Raw genomic sequence first — 18,812 nt, 5'->3', positions numbered from 1 at the left:
TAAAAGTCTAGGGGTCTTAGGTGTCAGATACCGTAAATCATTGACCCCAAACTTTGCAGGATGGTCCCAATCGTGCACTCAGGTGTACAGACAAACACCCACTTGACACAAGGTGGCGCTATAATAAGTCAATTTGCATTTTGGATCATAATTTTGGAACTCTAAGGGCTAGAAACAAAACTGCCTACTTTCTTGAGTAGGTATGCGCACTTCACCGCCTCACAAGAAGTAGGTCATCCAGGGTTCTTCTTGCCTACGCTTTTATGAGTACTGTGAATTTGGACATAATTTGTCACATACTGTTTTTTGCCTACTTTATAGTAGGGAAGGATGTGATTTCGGATGCAGCATTTTTGTCTGATTTCATTTCCGCCAGTAAAATGTTTCCGCCATTATGAATTTTTTTAAAAACATACTTTTTCAAACTCCTCCTAGTCCTAGGCACACATCATGGAAGGTGCTAGCAAAACGTTATCAAAAGAATTTTGATTCGTCAAAGCATTGCAAAGTTATGTTAACTAATTGGTCAGGCTACAGCCATTTTTACGAGTTAACCTTTAGCTACTGAATGCAGTTGTCCAAGCGTTACAAAACTTGACACACATGGGGCCGTTTACACAACACTGTTGTCAACTAAAAACAGAATGTTGGCCATTCGTTAACATGAGAACATGGTTTTGGAGGCCTGAAAACGCAAACTTTTGAAAATGGGTTTCAAAGTTTTGAAAACAATACCATTTTGTCTCTGCGTAAACTACAAAAACACAAATTTGTGAAAACGGTGACGTTATATGCATGCATATTACGTGTTTAGTCTATAGGACACATAGTTTTTCTTTACAAAGTAACCTCGCCAACTACTGGTCTGGTAGCAGAATAAAGTGTATTTAATCGTTGAATGGGGACCGGTTTGACAACGTTGTTGTCTGTACGCAAACAATGCAATGGAAAAGCTTTTCCGTTTTTAGTACATCGTTGTCATGTAAATGTACCCATAGACAACAGGACATTCTGAGGGCGTACACCAAGTTTCGGAAAATCCTGCCAATAGGGAGCGCTACAACAAATAAACGATTATAACTCCGCAACATGAACGTGAAAATTGGTATGCATCTTCTTTGGTAGACATCCTAACATATAATATAAATAAAAATGAATAAAAAAACTTGGCCGCCAACAGCCAATCAATTTTAACAGCTAATAACGTCACATCTGAATGGCCTATTAGTCCAGTAATTTTATGAAAAAAGGTTGAACAAATTGCAACAGAAGCAAACTCAACTGATTTTATATCCTCAATATGTCCTGAGTAAGGAAAAAAAAAGCCCAGAAGAATCCCATTAGGGGAAAGTTTAGAAAAAGACCCAAATATAGCCTATTCATACGCCTATTCATTCTTTTTCTCACGTGAATAGGGTAAAAATTTTAACCTTTAGACATTTAGATATAAAATGTTTGTTAACATGGACAAACGGTGCATAATCTAATTACGTATTTGCTAATTTGCATAAATACCACAACAGATCTTGGGTATAGCCAGGTGAAAATGTCTTGTTGAATCTTGTTGACAGTAATACTTAATGTTAAGTCCACCGTTTGTCCATGTTAACAAACAAATTCGAAAAACTTGTAATACATTTTTTGTTTGTCTTGATTTAAGTAATCAACTCAGTAATTTCCATGGTGATATCTAAAGGTTAAACTTTTTACCCTATTCACGTGAGAAAAAGAATGAATGAATAAGCTATATTTGGGTCTTTTTCAAAACTTTCCCCCTTCTGGGCTTTTTTTTTTCCTTACTCAGGACATATTGAGGATACAAAATCAGTTGAGTTTGCTTCTGTTGCAATTTGTTCAAGGTTGACCCCCATTTTGGCTTAAAATGACTGGACTATATATACCATTACAAAAATGGATATATTTCTACAAAATTATTTTGTGTACCGATTTATGTGAAAATCAGCCACATGGTGGTGCTATACTAAGCAACATTATGTTTTAGTTAATAACTATAAAATTAAATTAAATTAAAAATTATTTCTTCTGAATCCTAGCTTTTGGCCCGGTTATTAGTAAATCTAACTTTTATGATTATCTAAAAACTTTAGCCGCCATTCTAATAAAAAAAATAAAAAAAAAAACTTTTTTGAACTCCTCCTACAATGTTTATCACCTTCACCAAACTTTGCACACATCAGCTCTAGACTATACTAATAAAAGTTTATCAAAAGAATATTGATATTTTAAACAGTTTAGGTGAGATACAATTTTTTTGATATGTGTCTGGTATGACCCATTATTAATTTTGTCTATAATCTTGTATGCAAAGTCCAAAACCTCTCAAACCTTTGTACATGAACAAGTCATTCTCAACAAACATGCTTATTTTCATGATGCTCGGGAGGCTAACAGCAAATTCTAAACTATCAGCCATTTCAAAAGATTAAAGGGATAATCTTTCTCTACCAGTTTCCATCCCTTTAAGTCGAAAGTTCATTTGTATAAGTATGATGTACTGATAGTATAGTTTTAAATAATTAGTGTACATATAAATCTGTAAAATGCTTATTGATCATTACATTTTTAACCCTTTTAGACCCCAATTGTAACGTAGGCTAATAGTCCACTGAAGGCAAATGTGATGTGCAGTTTATTGATGTGATACCAAACATAAACAAACGTAGACATGAAGAACTTAACTAAAATACAACTTGACTTGAAAATAACCATAAACGTAGACTTAAGCACATGTTACGCCTGATGCCGAGGCATCGAAGCTTGTGTCGAGAACGTCAGGTCTCATATTTCATAAGCCGAAATCGCTCCCTAAACCCTCATTCACTTTTCCCTAAATTAGTCCACTAATACTGTTCACTTGAAGGAGTGAATAAAAACGAGAGAGCGAATTCGGACAGCCGTTGAGCATCGGTTGTACACTCGTTATTGTAGTGCAATGTGGGATTAAATAAGTGCACTCAATAACATGCAGTTTGGTTTCGGACACCACTACAAATGGCTGTCCCCTCAAATAGTGCCCCATTTGAGGGTATAGGGGACGATTTCGGATTCAGCAGACTAATAGTAATGACTAACAAGGAACACATGTGATTAATCAAACAATGAACCAAACAATGAGAAAGCAGGACACATGACCACAACAACCAACGAGAACAACACGAAACTAGGGAAGCACATGATGATCACATAGGAATCACATGACAAACAGGAACCATGACTGTGACTAAACTTCAAAATAAAAGATATGAAACATGAATATAAAACAACCAAACTAGACATGACACCAATAAAACCAGACACAGTTTAAATGCTGTCCATTTAAAATGAAGAGACAATTTTATAGGCCTATGTATTTTTCACAATATAGCCTATATTATAAAATTTCTATAAAGACATGCATTGCTGTGGTGTGAATAATAAAACAAACACTTATGTGTTAAACTGCAAACATTAGGTTATAGAAACATAGAAATGAATTATAAAAATGAAAAGGGACTTAAGATAAATGCTTCAGATAAATAAGGTTTTGAGCTGCAAATGTTCGCATTCATTTTAAATTGTCCTGTGACATCCTAATTTATGAGATTGAATGAGTCCACACATACACCACATATATCATCAAACTTAAACAAACATCAAAATTAGATCATTCAAGATTCAAGGACTATGCTATAAAAACTACATCATAAGTTTCAGTTGGATCGCTATTCAAATGGGCCATTTGTGCTTGGACCCGATAATTTTAAAATTTTAGTTTATAAGTAGCCTATATTTTTGTTTTTATTTTATTTCAGTTCACACACATGAGTAGGCTAAATTACTTGGCACGGGACAACTTTTATTCCTTATTCTGTCCAGATTACACATATAGGTCTATATTGTATTACTAGATTGACATCCAACATATAGAATAGAAACAACATCCAGGGGCTGATTGAACATTTTGTATCCCTTTATTTTTGAACAGCAATGGATGGTGTGATTAAACAAACTAAAACATTAATCTTGAAACATTGAGCACACACTCATTCCAGAAATTCACAAATGTCTAAAAACAACTAAGCTGCAGACAGTGCGTGCCCAGACCTTTTTGACAGGCAGGATCACTCAATGGTGGTGGTATGAAGCTTTGACTTGTCTTGTTTTATCTTTCCACTTCAAAATAAAAATATTGTTTTTGCTCCACAAATCCTTCATTAAAGATAGACACAAAATTAGATCAGTTAACCTCAAAACTATTTTGACTTGATTAAATCTGACAAATTATGATGTTCAGATATAGCCATTCATCAAATATGAAATTTGGGCTATGAAGGGAAAAATCAAGGTGGTAACGGTTAAACCAATAGGCTACAGCATAAGTTTCGTTTTTGCGAAATGGAGAGGGAACGTTAGATATAAAGCCTCTGCTGAGCTGTTTACAGTCATAGCATGTATGACAGGAGCAGGAGCCTGCACAAATGCGACATGGACAGAAGTAACAGGTGAGAAACCTCTTTAATAACAACACATTAGAAGACTAGGTGATATTCTGAGGAAATTGTCACATTGTTAAAATGTAAACATTCGAATCAACATCGCTTGTTGGTCTTTTAAAGTTGTCTCTTGATTGAGTAGCATAATCCGAATAGCCCACATGACTGAATGGTAAGTGCTGTAAAATAGTATAAACTGCTTAAAAACAGCAACAAAAAACGGACACTGCAGCCTCCAGTAGGCTACTGCAGGATTAGCCTACTACTGGTTAGATTGAGTTAAGTTTCGTTTACGCTAAAAGCGTCACCGCAGCTGCTGCAAACTGAAACTGAGGGAGCAAGACGGGTTCAAAGCAAAGCGAATTCAAACACTATAGGAGCAATGCAGTCGTCTCGAGACGCGTTGGACTATTTTAAACTTGAAAATGCCTGGCGGGACGCTAAAAAAAAAAACGACAAAAGACATCTGTGTATAGCCTAAGCAGATGAATTTAAGGACAGAACTTTTCCGACAGAATATAGCCTACATTGAGCTATAGAATAGAAACTTGATAGTTGTGCGCACGAAAATGCGTTCTAAAAACGTGTACTAACGTTCCCATTTTGAAAACATTAACTTATTCTGAATCAATGATCTGTACGTTCAAAACGTCTAGTTTAAAAAAAATGTTTTTAAAAAACATTTGGTCTTGGTTATACGAATTTAAGGGAACATTTTATTTCATCATTTTGCAAACATTTAATGGCAACGTTACGTTTGAATGTTCTCTAAACAATCTGAAGTAGTAATATACAAAATGTTAGACGAACGTCCTAAAACGTTTCAGAAAAAACGTTCCACGAGCAATGTTAGTCTATAGAAAAAAGTGGGCCAGTTTAGTCCCAAGTATTGAAACAGTACACTTACTAGTACATTGATATTAGTATACTTACTATATAAAGTATAGCCTACTTAAAAATATACTTGAACTTTACTTAAGCATACTTAATCAAATGAACTTGAAGTAGGCCTATCAAGGGCGAAATTGTCAATCACACATTGGGGGGGACAGCTGTGGGACTTTTTGTGTTGGCGCATGCAACAGTCATGCTGTTAAGTGTACTTGGTACCTCTAGGGGGGTCCGGGGGCATGCTCCCCCGTAAGAAAATTTTGTACATTTTAAAGGTAAATTCATTAATCTGGTGCACTTTGAGTCACCCGAATCCACTGTTAAAAATAAATAATCCACCCGCAAACCGCCCGAACCTATGATATTCTCTGATTTAGATATCTGCATCTGATCATCACATTACAATTATTAAAATTCTTAGTGTTAAGCATGATAATATGGTAACATATCACACTGACATAGGATGATTTAAAATGAACATTTATTTAAAATAAAAGTTCTTCTTTTGGCAAAATTATATTCCCTTAATAGCCTAAACAGAGGCTTTACTCCCTTCAAACTTAAAATTGCGCAACTGGGTTATAGGCTAGGTTGCCAGGTTGAGGTGACAAACGGGTTGAAATATGGTGTGTGGATTGTGTGAATATAATGCATTTAATACAAGATCTGGCAAGTTTGGCCATGCAAATTACGGGAGTTTCCCGGGAGAAATAACAAACCGGGAGGGGTCCGGGAGATAGGGCTAAAAAACGGGAGAAACACGGGAAAAACGGGAGTGTTGACAGGTATGGCCAAATGTCTGTCAGATTTCGCGCTCCTAACTGTTCTTCTGTTTGGTTTTTCCTAACTCACTGATGGTGCACGAGCTACTAAAGGTACAGGGAAAACATGACATGGATTTCAGGAGAAATAGGTTTTGTTAATGTATAGTGTAAGGCCAGTCGAATGGATTTGGGAAATGGACCGGCCGGGATTTTATATTTTTGGAGCTGGAAAGAAAGACGTATTTGCAATCACATCGATATTGCCCGCATAATCATACAGTATGATCAAATATTGGGGGGGACAAATTGTCCTTCTTTGAATATTGGGGGGGGGACGTGCCCCCCTGTCCCCCCATAGAATTACGCCTATGAGGCCTATACTTATTTTTTTGTAAGGTATATGTTGGATGTTTTTGTGCTAATGTTTTGAAAACATTATTAAAGACAAGATAACTTTATATGAACATTCTGTTTACGTTACTGGAATAATGATTGCTCATAACTTTGAATGAACCTTGCCAGAATGTTCAGAGAACGTTCCATGTTAACTGCAATCAGTCGTAACCACCAGCCTCTTGTTAATATCCATTAGATATGGTTCAAGGGAATTAAATCTCTGTAATTATAATATATAATGTTTCTTCACAGGGTTTCGGCCTTTCTAGTGCTATGGCTTCTCATTTGTGTTGGTAAGTAGACAATGTTAAAAGTAGGCCATCTTTATTAAGTTATTTATACACATTTTTTGCTTTTTTTCATATAATAATTTATCCCTATAGGCTCCTCTCCGATCTCAATGGTTGTCCACACCTCGTCAAAGGTTGGTCTGCCGGCTGTGCTTCCGTGTACTGTGGCATATCAACTGGAAACAGCTCACGCGCCTCACATTCAGTGGCAGACCACAAGGGATTCAGTGTTCGAGCGAATGGGAGAGGAGCTGTTTCAGGGAGAGGATTACATAAACCGGGCTGATGTGCCTAAGGAAATGCTTATGAGGGGAAACTGCTCTCTGTTCTTGCGGGATGTCAGATTCAGCGATGCAGGCATTTACGAGAGTTACCTGGTGGTTGGAGAATCAAGTATCAAGAACCGAGTATTCATTCAGAGCGTCCAGCTTGCAGTTATTGGTGAGAGTTTAACACTTAACACTTTAACTCTGAAACACGCCTCAGTGTAAGTGTATCAAAGGCAAAACTTTTGCAACCGTGTTTGGAAAAAATCTAGGTTGCAGTGAGCATTTAAAATGGAAGAGAATGGGGCCAATCTGTAAATCGTGAGCTTAGAATTATAAGGTTCTATCTCCGTTTAGGGTAGTTCTGAGATATTGAGCATCAAAGTTTTTACATCCCAGCTGGCAAAACTGTTATGTAGTATAATCTACTATTATAGCTCAACAAGACCATCACCCTACAGGTACTTTGAGGATAGAATATCAAAATCCTGGCACATTTGGAAATGGGATTTTTTAAGATGGCCCAAATGGAGATAGAACCTTATAATTCTGAGAGCTCTGATTCTGTTTGGAATTATAAGGTTCTATCTCCACTTTTACAAATAAAACCCCACATTTCAAAGAATAAATGTATATAACCATTGATTTTAATCAATTTATATATTTATAATACAAGCACACAGCTTGTAGTATATAATATAATATATAATAGTATAGTATACATCAAAGCCAAGCAAGTTTGTAAGAAAAAAAAAAAAGTATTTTCAAAGAACATGGACATGGAAAAATTACAGCTAAACAAAAAATGTTTTCTTCACATACTACACCCCACTCCTCTGTACTGTAAAAACATTTAGGAAGCATCTTACATACATTAAAAACGGTTCATTTAGTAGATTAAAACATACAAAATATTGTGTAACATCATGAAAATTATGTTTTCATCCCTTTCCACCCCACCCCCTCTGTGCTCTGAAACATTTTAAAAAATGAAAGATGGATTATTTAGAAAGAAAGATAGATTAGTTAGAAAGATAAAAAGAGGGATTAGTTAGAAAGAAAGAAAGAAAGATGGATTAGTTAGAAAGAAAGAAAGAAAGAAAGAAAGAAAGAAAGAAAGAAAGAAAGAAAGATGATTAGTTAGAAATAAAGATAGATTAGTTAGAAAGAAAGATAGATTAGTTAGAAAGAAAGAAAGAAAGATGGATAAGTTAGAAAGAAAGAAAGAAAGAAAGAAAGACAGAAAGAAAGATGGATTAGTTAGAAAGAAAGAAAGATGGATTAGTTAGAAAGAAAGAAAGAAAGAAAGATAGATAGATAGATTAGAAAGAAAGAAAGATGGATTAGTTAGAAAGAAAGAAAGAAAGAAAGAAAGAAAGATGGATTAGTTAGAAAGAAAGATATATTAGAAATAAAGAAAGAAAGAAAGAAAGAAAGATAGATTAGTTAGAAAGATAGAAAGATGATTAGTAAGAAAGAGAAAGAAAGAAAGATGGATTAGTTAGAAAGAAAGAAAGAAAGATAGATTAGAAAGAAAGAAAGATGGATTAGTTAGAAAGAAAGAAAGAAAGAAAGAAAGATTAGTTAGAAAGAAAGAAAGAAAGATGGATTAGTTAGAAAGAAAGAAAGAAAGAAAGAAAGAAAGATGGATTAGTTAGAAAGAAAGATATATTAGAAAGAAAGAAAGAAAGAAAGATAGATTAGTTAGAAAGATAGAAAGATGGATTAGTAAGAAAGAAAGAAAGAAAGATGGATTAGTTAGAAAGAAAGATAGATTAGTTAGAAAGAAAGAAAGAAAGATAGATTAGAAAGAAAGAAAGATGGATTAGTTAGAAAGAAAGAAAGAAAGAAAGAAAGAAAGATTAGAAAGAAAGAAGGATGGATTAGTTAGAAAGAAAGAAAGAAAGAAAGAAAGATGGATTAGTTAGAAAGAAAGATATATTAGAAAGAAAGAAAGAAAGATGGATTAGTTAGAAAGATAGAAAGATGGATTAGTAAGAAAGAAAGAAAGAAATAAAGAAAGATGGATTAGTTAGAAAGAAAGGATTAGTTAGAAAGAAAGGATTAGTTAGAAAGAAAGAAAGAAAGAAAGAAATATAGATTAGTAGAAAGAAAAATAGATTAGTTAGAAAGACAGAAAGAAAGATGGATTAGTTACTTCTAGAAATTAAGATAAGAAAGAAAGAAAGAAAGAAAGAAAGAAAGAAAGAAAGAAAGAGATTAGTAAAAAAGAAAGAAAGATTGATTAGTTATTAAGGATAGATATATAGATAGATAAAGTTTGAAGACAGATAGAAACAGTTTGAAGATAGATAGATAGATAGATAGATAGATAGATAGATAGATAGATAGATAGAGAGAAAGAAAGAACGATTGATTCGTTATAAAAAAAGATAGAAAGATGGAAATGCCATCTTTCGCCGGCTTCAAATGTCCAGGCTAATGTCCAGCCCTTAGCTCTGTGTCCAGGCTACAGAGCTAAGAGGTGGGTTTTGATTGGTCCGTCCGTGTTCATTCAGGGTTTTGATTGGATATTGAATCTACTGGAGATAGAACCTTATAATCCCAACTCGGTTTATGTTTTGTGAGATGGAACCTTTTTATTTTATTAATAACTACTAACAAAAATTTTTTTTTACAAAAATAACACCACACAGGCATTAATAAACACATAATGGATCAGATTATGTCAAAAACTCAATTTCGACCAAAAGTGGAGATAGAACCTTATAATTCTAAGCTCACGAAATGTCAAAATACTCATTGTTTCCATATAGCATGTAGCAGAATATCTAAATTGATGCTGGCTTGTCTCTTCCCAGATCACAAGACCATTAAATCTGTGAAGCCAGGAGAAGACCTGATCCTGGATCTGTACACGCATCAAGCTGAGCAAGTGATTTTTCAAAACATTAATGACACCAGCTGGTCAGTCCTCTGGGAAAGAGGTGAAGGCATAAGCAAGAAAGGTTATCCGAAAGAGAGAAGCGGCAAGTTGATTTTTAGGGCGGTTACGGCCAGCAGTGCCGGAACATACAAAGTTCTTGACTCACAGGGTCTGGCGCTCAGCACAGTGAAGGTCGCAGTTACAGGTTGGTAACTTTTGTTCAGTACATTACACCCTTTAAAATAAAGGTTCTTTATTGTCTTCTATGGTTCCCTGAAGAACCTTTAATATCCATAGCACCTTTCCATTTCACAAAATGTTCTTTATAGTGGAAAAAGATTCTTTAGAGTATTAAAAAGTTCTTCACATGAAGAAAAAAATTTTTTTTTAAGAACTGTTCACTGAAAGGATCCAAAAATGGTTCTTCTATGGCATCGCTTGCGAAAACTCCCTTTTTGGAACATTTATTTGACCTGTTATGGCCTGTGTTAATCTCAGTCTTTTTCTTAATTGTAGAACCTGTGCTAGCAAAAGAAACGGATGCTCTGCAAAGACATTCTGCATTAGGTAAGCTGTACACAGATAGTGTAATCGTTACTTGACAGCTTTTTTGAATTAAACATACCTTTAATTGGAAAGTTTCTGTTTCTGACCATTTTGTTCTTTATTTCTTTCTTTCACCTTCACTCACTTTAGGTAAAGCCACAATGAGTATGCCTCCGCTGAGCCTCATTACTCTTTTCCTATCATTTCATCTAATGTTTTTCAAATGAAATGAAATTGTTCTGATTTTTACTTGTTTTTTTATTTTAAATGTAGCACTTTACAGTAAGGTCTCATTAATTAATTAACATCAACTAACTTGTTTCTGTTCATCCATAGTTCATTTGATCAGGTCCATTAAATAATATTTACAGATACAATGTTTTATTTTAATAATGTACACTGTAAAAAAAATATATCATCAATAAGTTATGACAACATATGTTTTTACATTGCTTTAACTCATCAAAATAAGTTAAGCATTTTTCAACTTTTTTTATACAAGATTCAACTTAGTTAGTTTAATGTAATTTAAGTTAAAATGACTTAAACATCCAAGTTGATTGTACTTAAAAATGTAAGGCAGCAACTTTTAGTAAATGTTACAATTAATATTAAGTAAGTAAACTGTTAGTTCATGTTAACTGATGTAGTTAATTAATGTTAACAAATGAAACCATTTTAACTCCTAGTTGAACTATTTTAGTGGAACAAGTTGGTCAATTGTGAGACGCATGTTATTTTACATAGGCTACTGTACTTTACAGTACTATTATTCTCTGTCTTGGCTGTCTATGAAAGCTCACTAAACTAAGAATTAATTAATGTGTGGTTTCCTGAAACCTTTGTGGATACTTTTGTAGTGATTCTTTTACTGTATTGAATTGTTCAAATAATATTTATTTATGCAATATTTATGCAATGCCTATAATCCTCTGAATCCTCTTGTGCTGAAGATGTAAATGTCAAACCTGTTGTCTATGTTTTGTATGTTTTGTTTAATGTATTTATGCTTTTCGGGAAACAATTATACTACAATTCAAAACATTTAATTTTGGACCAACAACACGGTTTGGTAAATCAAATTTTTCCATTGGCTTAACGTATTATTTCTGATTGAGCCAATGTTAATAGACTGTTGCCACAATTGATCAAATTCAATTCACAGAAATTCAGTTAAATAAATAAAATTAAAATGTGACCAGTCTCTAGAAAATTTTGAGTTAGAGAGGTCTGAAATGTTTACAGAGAATCTGACATGAAATATAATACTAGAATGAGGTTAAAACTGTATACATAATATCCAGAACAATCCCATATCCTGGTTTTAAAGGTGACTTTGGAAAGTAAAGTTACAAATATTTTTCTTGTAATGCAATATTTTGTGATGTGAACAGTGGGGATTGTGCCACTTTTTATTAGAGCGCCATCTAGTGGCACATAAATTTTTCTCCTAAATTAAACTTTTTCTTCTTGGTATTGTTTTGAATAAAAAAAGAGCTATCCTGGGTGCAGATGATAGTCTATCCGTCTATCCATCTTCCTGGAGTTATTCCCGCTCATTTGCAGGGTCCGCTTCATACACACATTTGATTTGGCACGGGTTTTACGCCGGATGCCCTGACACAAGTTACCCAGCATTGAGAGTGCTGGGAAACATTCACACTTGCACAACAATTTTGGTATATGCAGTCCACCCAACCTGCATGTCTTTGGACTGATGGGGGGGAAACCGGAGCAACCAGGGAAACACCTGGAAGAACATGCACAGAAAAGACTCCTGACTCAGCCGGGGTTTGAACCGGGGACTTTCTTGATATGAGGCGGCAGTGCTACCCACTGAGCATCACTCACTCACTGTGTGGGTGAAGGTGATCGTAACATACTATATGTTTAAAGGTTTATTGGATTGCAAAATAATTATAAGACTTTAAGAATAAGTATTAGTATTGTATTAGTATTAGTAAGTATTGTTTGATTTGTAAATGATGCTCTGTATCATTCTCAGGGTTTTCTGAACCCTCCACACACAGCATATCGGGTTCTGATGCCAGATCTGAAAAGATGAAATTGGACATGATGCAAAAAAAGGTTAACCGCCTTTTCACTTTTGTTATTCCAACAAATGCTTAGCATTAGAGGTACCGGAAAATTAAGATTCAAGAAGACAATAGCCTTAAAGACTAAATCCACAAAAGAATGAAACTAAAAAGATGAGGGTTATAGAATGAGTTAGAGACCACACATCTTAACAACATAGACATTTTGTGGATCCAAAACCAAATGTCCATTACACGAAGTATTCAGTAAAACGTTACGTGTATAGAAATATTTATCCGCATTGTCCTAGTGAAAAATTTCAATCATTAGAACAACACACAACAAAAATAAATATTGCAAGTGTATTTTTTTATTAGAAATGTACAAAAACAATAAAAAGACAGCAGATTAAATAGTGTGTAATAGGCACTATTTATGCCTAACTGGATTAGGCATAAACAGGCTTAAGAAATATTATTCAGTAAAATGCTGTTTATTTAATATGATTGTTTACATAAAATATTTGACTGGGTTTTATTGGCAGGAATGTGTGATTGTACGTATATTTGTAAGATATAAACAAATGTTTAATATCCTGGAATTTCATTGGTCCTCGTTCACTGACTGCATCTCCACTTGAGGCTGAAGGGTCCTTTCTTTGTTACATTTAGGGCCGTTTGAAGTACTGCGTGCCACGCGTGGGTAAAACGGTCCAACCAGCCAATTGAGAGGTGTATTATTGAGCAGGTAGTCCATGACGTTATCCATGGAATCTCCTATTCTGCTCAGCTGAGATCGACTGATGACGAGTATGCTACTGGACATATCTCCTATGACGGCTTTCTTTCTGAAGCTGCTGTATACCTCCATGGCGGAGAGGCTGACAGAGGCCACCTGGACCTGGACGTGCTGAGGGAGACCTTTGAGGCTGGACACCAAGACCAAATACGTGGTCTGAATTTGCAGGCTGAGGTTGTAGGCAATGGTCAGTGTGTGCGATTCTGTTTGCTGATTGAAAACAAAAAACATTTGCAGAAGAGAAAATGAGATCCAAGCATTTAACCATGTTAACAGAACTTCACGTCTCTAAAAACATGAAATTCCGACTGTATCTTTGAGATAATTTCCAGTCAGATGATATCTCGGGTACCTCAGCGTCATTGTCCGTGGCTGTCTCGTTTTCTTCTTGACTCTGAGTCACAGTCTTCCAGCCCATCAGTGAACTCAGTTTCGTATGTAGCTTCTGGTTAGACACATCAATGCTCTTCCGGGTATTTTCAATCTAATAAGAAAAGGAAATAACATTAGGAGACAGTCCATTGTATGGAAGCCCATTCACATAAGAAAACAAAACGCTTTAGTAAATTATGACATACTGAAAAGTATGAGATAAAAAGTCGGAATTATGACATTAAACCATAATTATGAGATACTAAGTAATAAGTATGAGATAGAAAGTTGAAATTATGACAAACTAAGTCATTTATGAGATAAAAAGTCAAGATTAAGACATACCAAGTCAAACTTCCGACTTAAAAAGTAATAATTATGACATATTAAGTAATAATTATGAGATAAAAGTCGATATTATGACATACTAAGTAATTTATGCAATGAAAATTCAAAATTATGAAGTCATTTATGAGCTTAAAAGTCAAAATTATGATATACTGAGTGATTTATAAGATGAAAGGTCGAAATTATGACATAAATCATAATTATGACAAGTCAAAATTAAGACACACTAAATCAAAATTATGGCTTTAAAAGTCAATTATGACATTAAAAAGATTACAAAAAAATTTAATTCTGACTTAAAAACTAATTATGACATACTAAGTCACTTATAGCATAAAAAGTATGACAAAGAAAGTCATAATTTTGACTTTTTATCTCATTTTTTAAATCTCATATATTTTTTACATCTCATTATAATGACTTGATATGTTATAATTATGACTTAGTATGTCATAATTTCACATTTTTATCTCATAACTATGACTTGGTATGTCATCATTTCTAAATATTTAATTTTTGTCACAATTATTACATAAAATGTCTCAATTTCAACTTTTTGTCATAATTTTGACTTTTTATGTAATAAGTAGGACTGAATATGACATTTTTGACTTTTTATCTCATAATTTTGACCTTTTATCCATGGTGTGGTTTAGCAGAGATCTGAACTGCATTGCATGTCATTACGAACCTTATCTACAGCTCTCTGGTACGTCCTGTCCCTGACTTTGCTGGAGAGAGACCCCAGTCGCACGTAGTAACTGGGTGCATCACTGTTATATTCAAATCCTTCGGTGTTATTCCCTTCACATTCTGAGAGATTTTGAAAGGACAACCACAGAAACAGGACAAAGAAGCAATTGTTAATTTCATAATTTCCATTGGCATTTTATAAATAAAGATTAGTGAGGCTCTTGATACTATAATTCATTTCAGATTCCTTGTCAACGATCTCTTTGAGATGTGCTTAATTCTGATGTTCCACGCATTAATGGGAATAATACTTCTTTTTCAGGAAAATGGAATTCAGGAAAATAATTCCCAGTATTAAATGCAGTCTTTGACAATCATAACAGAACATACAGTAAGGATATTCTTTCATATCCCAAGACTATCACAAGATATGAGGAATCTTCTATGTAGGCTACATATGCAGTTTTCAGAGTGCAAGAGGATTTTATAGAAGAGCAAAAGGATAGCTCGCAAATTAAAAATTTTGCAATAATTTAGCTAAAATCATGTCTTTTCAAATGATATTTAAAGAATTTTTTTACTTTCGTCCATACAATGAAAGTCAGTGAAACAACATTTTACAGCAACTTCTCTTCTCTGATGACATATTTACTTGCATGAGGGCGGGGCAACCTGTCACTCACTTGAGATCGACCAATAGCGAACCACAACCATCCAAACAATTCCGATGGACAAAATCAAGTCACGTTAAAAACAAGCCGTTTCAATCGGATAGGGAAGAAAAGAGGCCATCTTTTAGAAACTACTCTAAAGCTGAGCAACTTCAAGTCACAGTCTAAATATAATCAATACATTCTAGTACCAAAAAACATGGTCCATCTATCCTCACCTTTCATCTCCTCAGTTTCAGGTAAGTACTGCTCCAGCAGAGTCTCAGATGTGCTCAGTGCTGTGTCCACTCTGTTGCTCATCAGTTTGACCGCCTTGCTCTCCATCACTGTTTGGACACGTCCACTAACCACCGTCTTGGTCTTTTCCACACCGCCCTGAACTGCCCCTCGTGTTCGGACCATCACTTCACCGAGGGACTCTTTGGCACCGTTCATGGTACCGCTGACAGCTTCCTTGGCTCCCGTCACCGCCTCTTTGACAATCTGAAAGAGAACAATGCATCAGAGCAGTGGTTAAAACTGTGGTACTTTTCTTATGCTTAACATTTAGACAATTTTAATGTGGAGTTTACTAAATACCTGATCAGACGGCTTGTGTAGGATCGGCAGAGTCTTCTCTATCTTATCCAGTCCTTTGCACGCCAGGTCATTTGCCATAGAGACTACAGAGGGACACAATAACTTTTGGTAAATACATTATCACACCGTAATCGGTCCTGATCTTAAATCGGCTGAACAACATATCGACTTACTCTGAGGCTCTAGTTTGCCAATGATTGGTAAAGCACTGTAAAAAGCAGCGGAGGTTATGGATTTTACACCATTCTCAGCCACCTCACACACAGACTTCAAGTATGGAAAGTTATTCTTAGTGTTGCAGTACACATTTGACACCATTCCATAGGTGGAAATAACCAAGGGAAGGTGAACTATTCGGTCAACCACATTCTAGAAAGGAACGGACAGGGATGAACAGATTAAGTGACGTTCAAACCAACAAACATATGTTATTTTTTCATTGTATTAATAATTAGGAAGAAATTAATTTAATTTGAACGAGGATTAAATGGCACACCTGGTTACTCACAACGTCCACAGAAGCCATGTCACTGTAATTAGCAGAAAATCTGCAAAAGATCATTCAAACTGTCATAGCAAATTCTTTCAACTTTAATCAAAATATTATTTAATCCAGTAGGCTACATAACATCTCACAAAAATACATTTTAACGGTTAGATAACAATGAACACAATAAAAGGTTTAAATATCAGCAAAAGAAAAAAGCACGATACGGTGAGGTAGTTACGTCAATACTACACATGTACTTACTATAGTATTCTAATAACAGTAAATTATGCATAATTACAAGTAACTAACACTAAACCAAACCCTAACCATAACTCTATACTAAGTACATGAAGTTAATTAATATTACTCAGTACTTATTCGAGTAACAGTGTAACTACGCCACCTTAAAATAAAGTGTAACCAAAAGCATTATTTAGCCTACCTGTTGTGCTGTCTGAACAAAATTCATACGCTGACTTTCAGTTGCTATAAAGAGGATTGAGCGACTGCTCCGGATTTTATAGGAAGGAATTCTGACGACAGACTGGATGACGTCGCGACGAGTGATGTAGTCCAAAGGTCGTGTGCTGAGGGGAATTCACTGTAGACGATATGAATGACATAATCCAGTGTACAAAGATCAGTCAACTGTTAAGCACAATTGTCTGGTAGTTCTCAAACGTTTAAGAGAAGCTGTGAGAAACATTCATGGTTTCGTGCTTAAAGTAATCTTTTCATGCCTTAAACTTGTGACTGGAACATGTTTTGTGATAATGACAACACTAGCATCTGGCTTATTGCAGCAACTTCCTGTTTTGCTGACCTAATAACTGGGTTATCTGGGTGAAAGTTCAGACAAACTGTAGAGTTCAGGTGAAGTGGGACATAAGTTAAATGACCTATTGTTGCCCTACTAATCAAAAGCTCAAATATTACAGTCATCGATCATCGCAATGCGCAACAAAGGACTTTGTCATTCTGAAGATGTGTTAATCTGTCTGACATCATCATCATACCATTACAAAAAAATAAGTAGCCTATACTTCAAGTTAATTTTATTAAGTAGGCCTACACTTACAGTAAGTAAAGTTCAAGTATATTTTATGAATACTAGTAAGTATACTAATATCACTGTTAGAACTAGAAGTAGGCTATAGGTTTACTTGTATGCCTAAATTCAATACAACTAAATTGGCCCACATTTTAGTGTATAAATAAAGTATACTTTTAAGTATAGGCTATTTTCACTTAAAGTGTATAAACCCAGAAATGTGAGACATAAACTCGCAAAAAAGTCAGAATTGTGAGAAATAACCCCACTGCGCAATGTGACGTCGGAGTGACGTCTTTTCTATGTGCTAATGTTTGGACGTCCAATTTCGGTCCACTGAAGGGGTTGTTTTGTAACGCCAGGCAACATCTTTTTTCAACGACTACCGCACGTCTAATGTTGACGTCCGTGGGACCTCTGTGTAAGGGTTATTTATAGTCCAAATGTGGTCGTTTGTGGATGTCTTTTCAACATCAAATTTAGACTAATTTTAGACGTCGTTTTTATACAACTTCTATAACTAGTCCCAGAACTGCAAGATGTAAACTCGCAATTGTGAGATAAAAAGTCGCAATTATCTTTTAAAATGTTTTATTCTGTGGCGGAAACAAGCTTCCATATAGAACAATTCCACTCAGCTAACAAAAATATGTTCTAAGAACTTTTTCTAAAGTTCCCTTTTAAGTTATGAAAATGTTGAATGTTCTTCAGAAATGTTTTTCATTGGTTAGTACGGAAACATTCAATTGGATCATCCTGCAAACATCATGTGAACGTTACTTTTTGAATGTTATGTGAACATTCTGAAACAAAGTAAAAACATTTGAAGACGAACGTCCATCTAAAATGTTTAAGAAAAAACGTGTCATGAAGGATGTACACTCTCAGAAATTAAAGTACATAATTGTACCTTTAGGGGTACAATGGCTTGTCACTGGGGCTTGTCAAGGGTATAGGCCTACAATATTGTACCTTAACCTTTAAAAGAAACGGTACATATATGTACCTTTTAAAGGAATAGTTCACTTTAAAATGAAAATTCTTTCATCATATACTCACCCTCATGTTGTTTCAAACCTGTATGAATTTCTTTCTTCTGCTGAACAGAAAAGAAGATATTTAGAAGAATGTCAGTAACCAGGCAGTTTCTGGGTCCCATTGACTTCCATAGTATATTTTTTTCCTACTATGGAAGTCAATGGGACCCAGAAACTGCCTGGTTACTGACATTCTTCTAAAT

The 18,812-nt window shown here is 34.9% G+C and overlaps 2 protein-coding genes across 4 annotated transcripts; one reads left to right on the top strand and one right to left on the bottom strand.

The window, feature by feature from the left end:
- Positions 1 to 4,390: 4,390 nt before the first annotated feature.
- On the top strand, positions 4,391 to 12,462 carry igldcp (Ig-like domain-containing protein). 2 transcript variants are annotated; one of them, XM_079886298.1, is made up of 6 exons: positions 4,391 to 4,502; positions 6,797 to 6,837; positions 6,928 to 7,275; positions 9,923 to 10,192; positions 10,504 to 10,554; positions 10,684 to 12,462. In XM_079886298.1, exons 1-6 carry the CDS (start codon positions 4,450 to 4,452, stop codon positions 10,758 to 10,760), a joined length of 840 nt encoding a protein of 279 aa, XP_079742424.1. In that variant the 5' UTR covers positions 4,391 to 4,449; the 3' UTR covers positions 10,761 to 12,462. The 2 variants fall into 2 exon arrangements, with proteins under 2 accessions (XP_079742424.1, XP_079742425.1); XM_079886299.1 differs by lacking the exon at positions 4,391 to 4,502 and adding an exon at positions 4,786 to 5,497 and having other exon boundaries at positions 6,522 to 6,837.
- Positions 12,463 to 12,920: 458 nt separating this feature from the next.
- plin2 (perilipin 2) lies at positions 12,921 to 17,320 on the bottom strand. 2 transcript variants are annotated; one of them, XM_079886296.1, is made up of 8 exons: positions 16,964 to 17,320; positions 16,528 to 16,579; positions 16,205 to 16,400; positions 16,032 to 16,114; positions 15,671 to 15,935; positions 14,780 to 14,901; positions 13,721 to 13,852; positions 12,921 to 13,578 (listed from the first exon to the last, which is right to left on the bottom strand). In XM_079886296.1, exons 2-8 carry the CDS (start codon positions 16,555 to 16,557, stop codon positions 13,174 to 13,176), a joined length of 1,233 nt encoding a protein of 410 aa, XP_079742422.1. In that variant the 5' UTR covers positions 16,558 to 16,579; positions 16,964 to 17,320; the 3' UTR covers positions 12,921 to 13,173. The 2 variants fall into 2 exon arrangements, with proteins under 2 accessions (XP_079742422.1, XP_079742423.1); XM_079886297.1 differs by lacking the exons at positions 16,205 to 16,400; positions 16,528 to 16,579 and having other exon boundaries at positions 16,964 to 17,218.
- Positions 17,321 to 18,812: the final 1,492 nt, after the last annotated feature.

Source organism: Squalius cephalus, assembly GCF_949319135.1.
Source record: "Squalius cephalus genome assembly, chromosome: 11".
Classification (NCBI taxonomy): domain Eukaryota; kingdom Metazoa; phylum Chordata; class Actinopteri; order Cypriniformes; family Leuciscidae; genus Squalius; species Squalius cephalus.
Note: the sequence above shows the minus strand (reverse complement) of the source record. Positions and strands in the feature narration are given on the sequence as shown.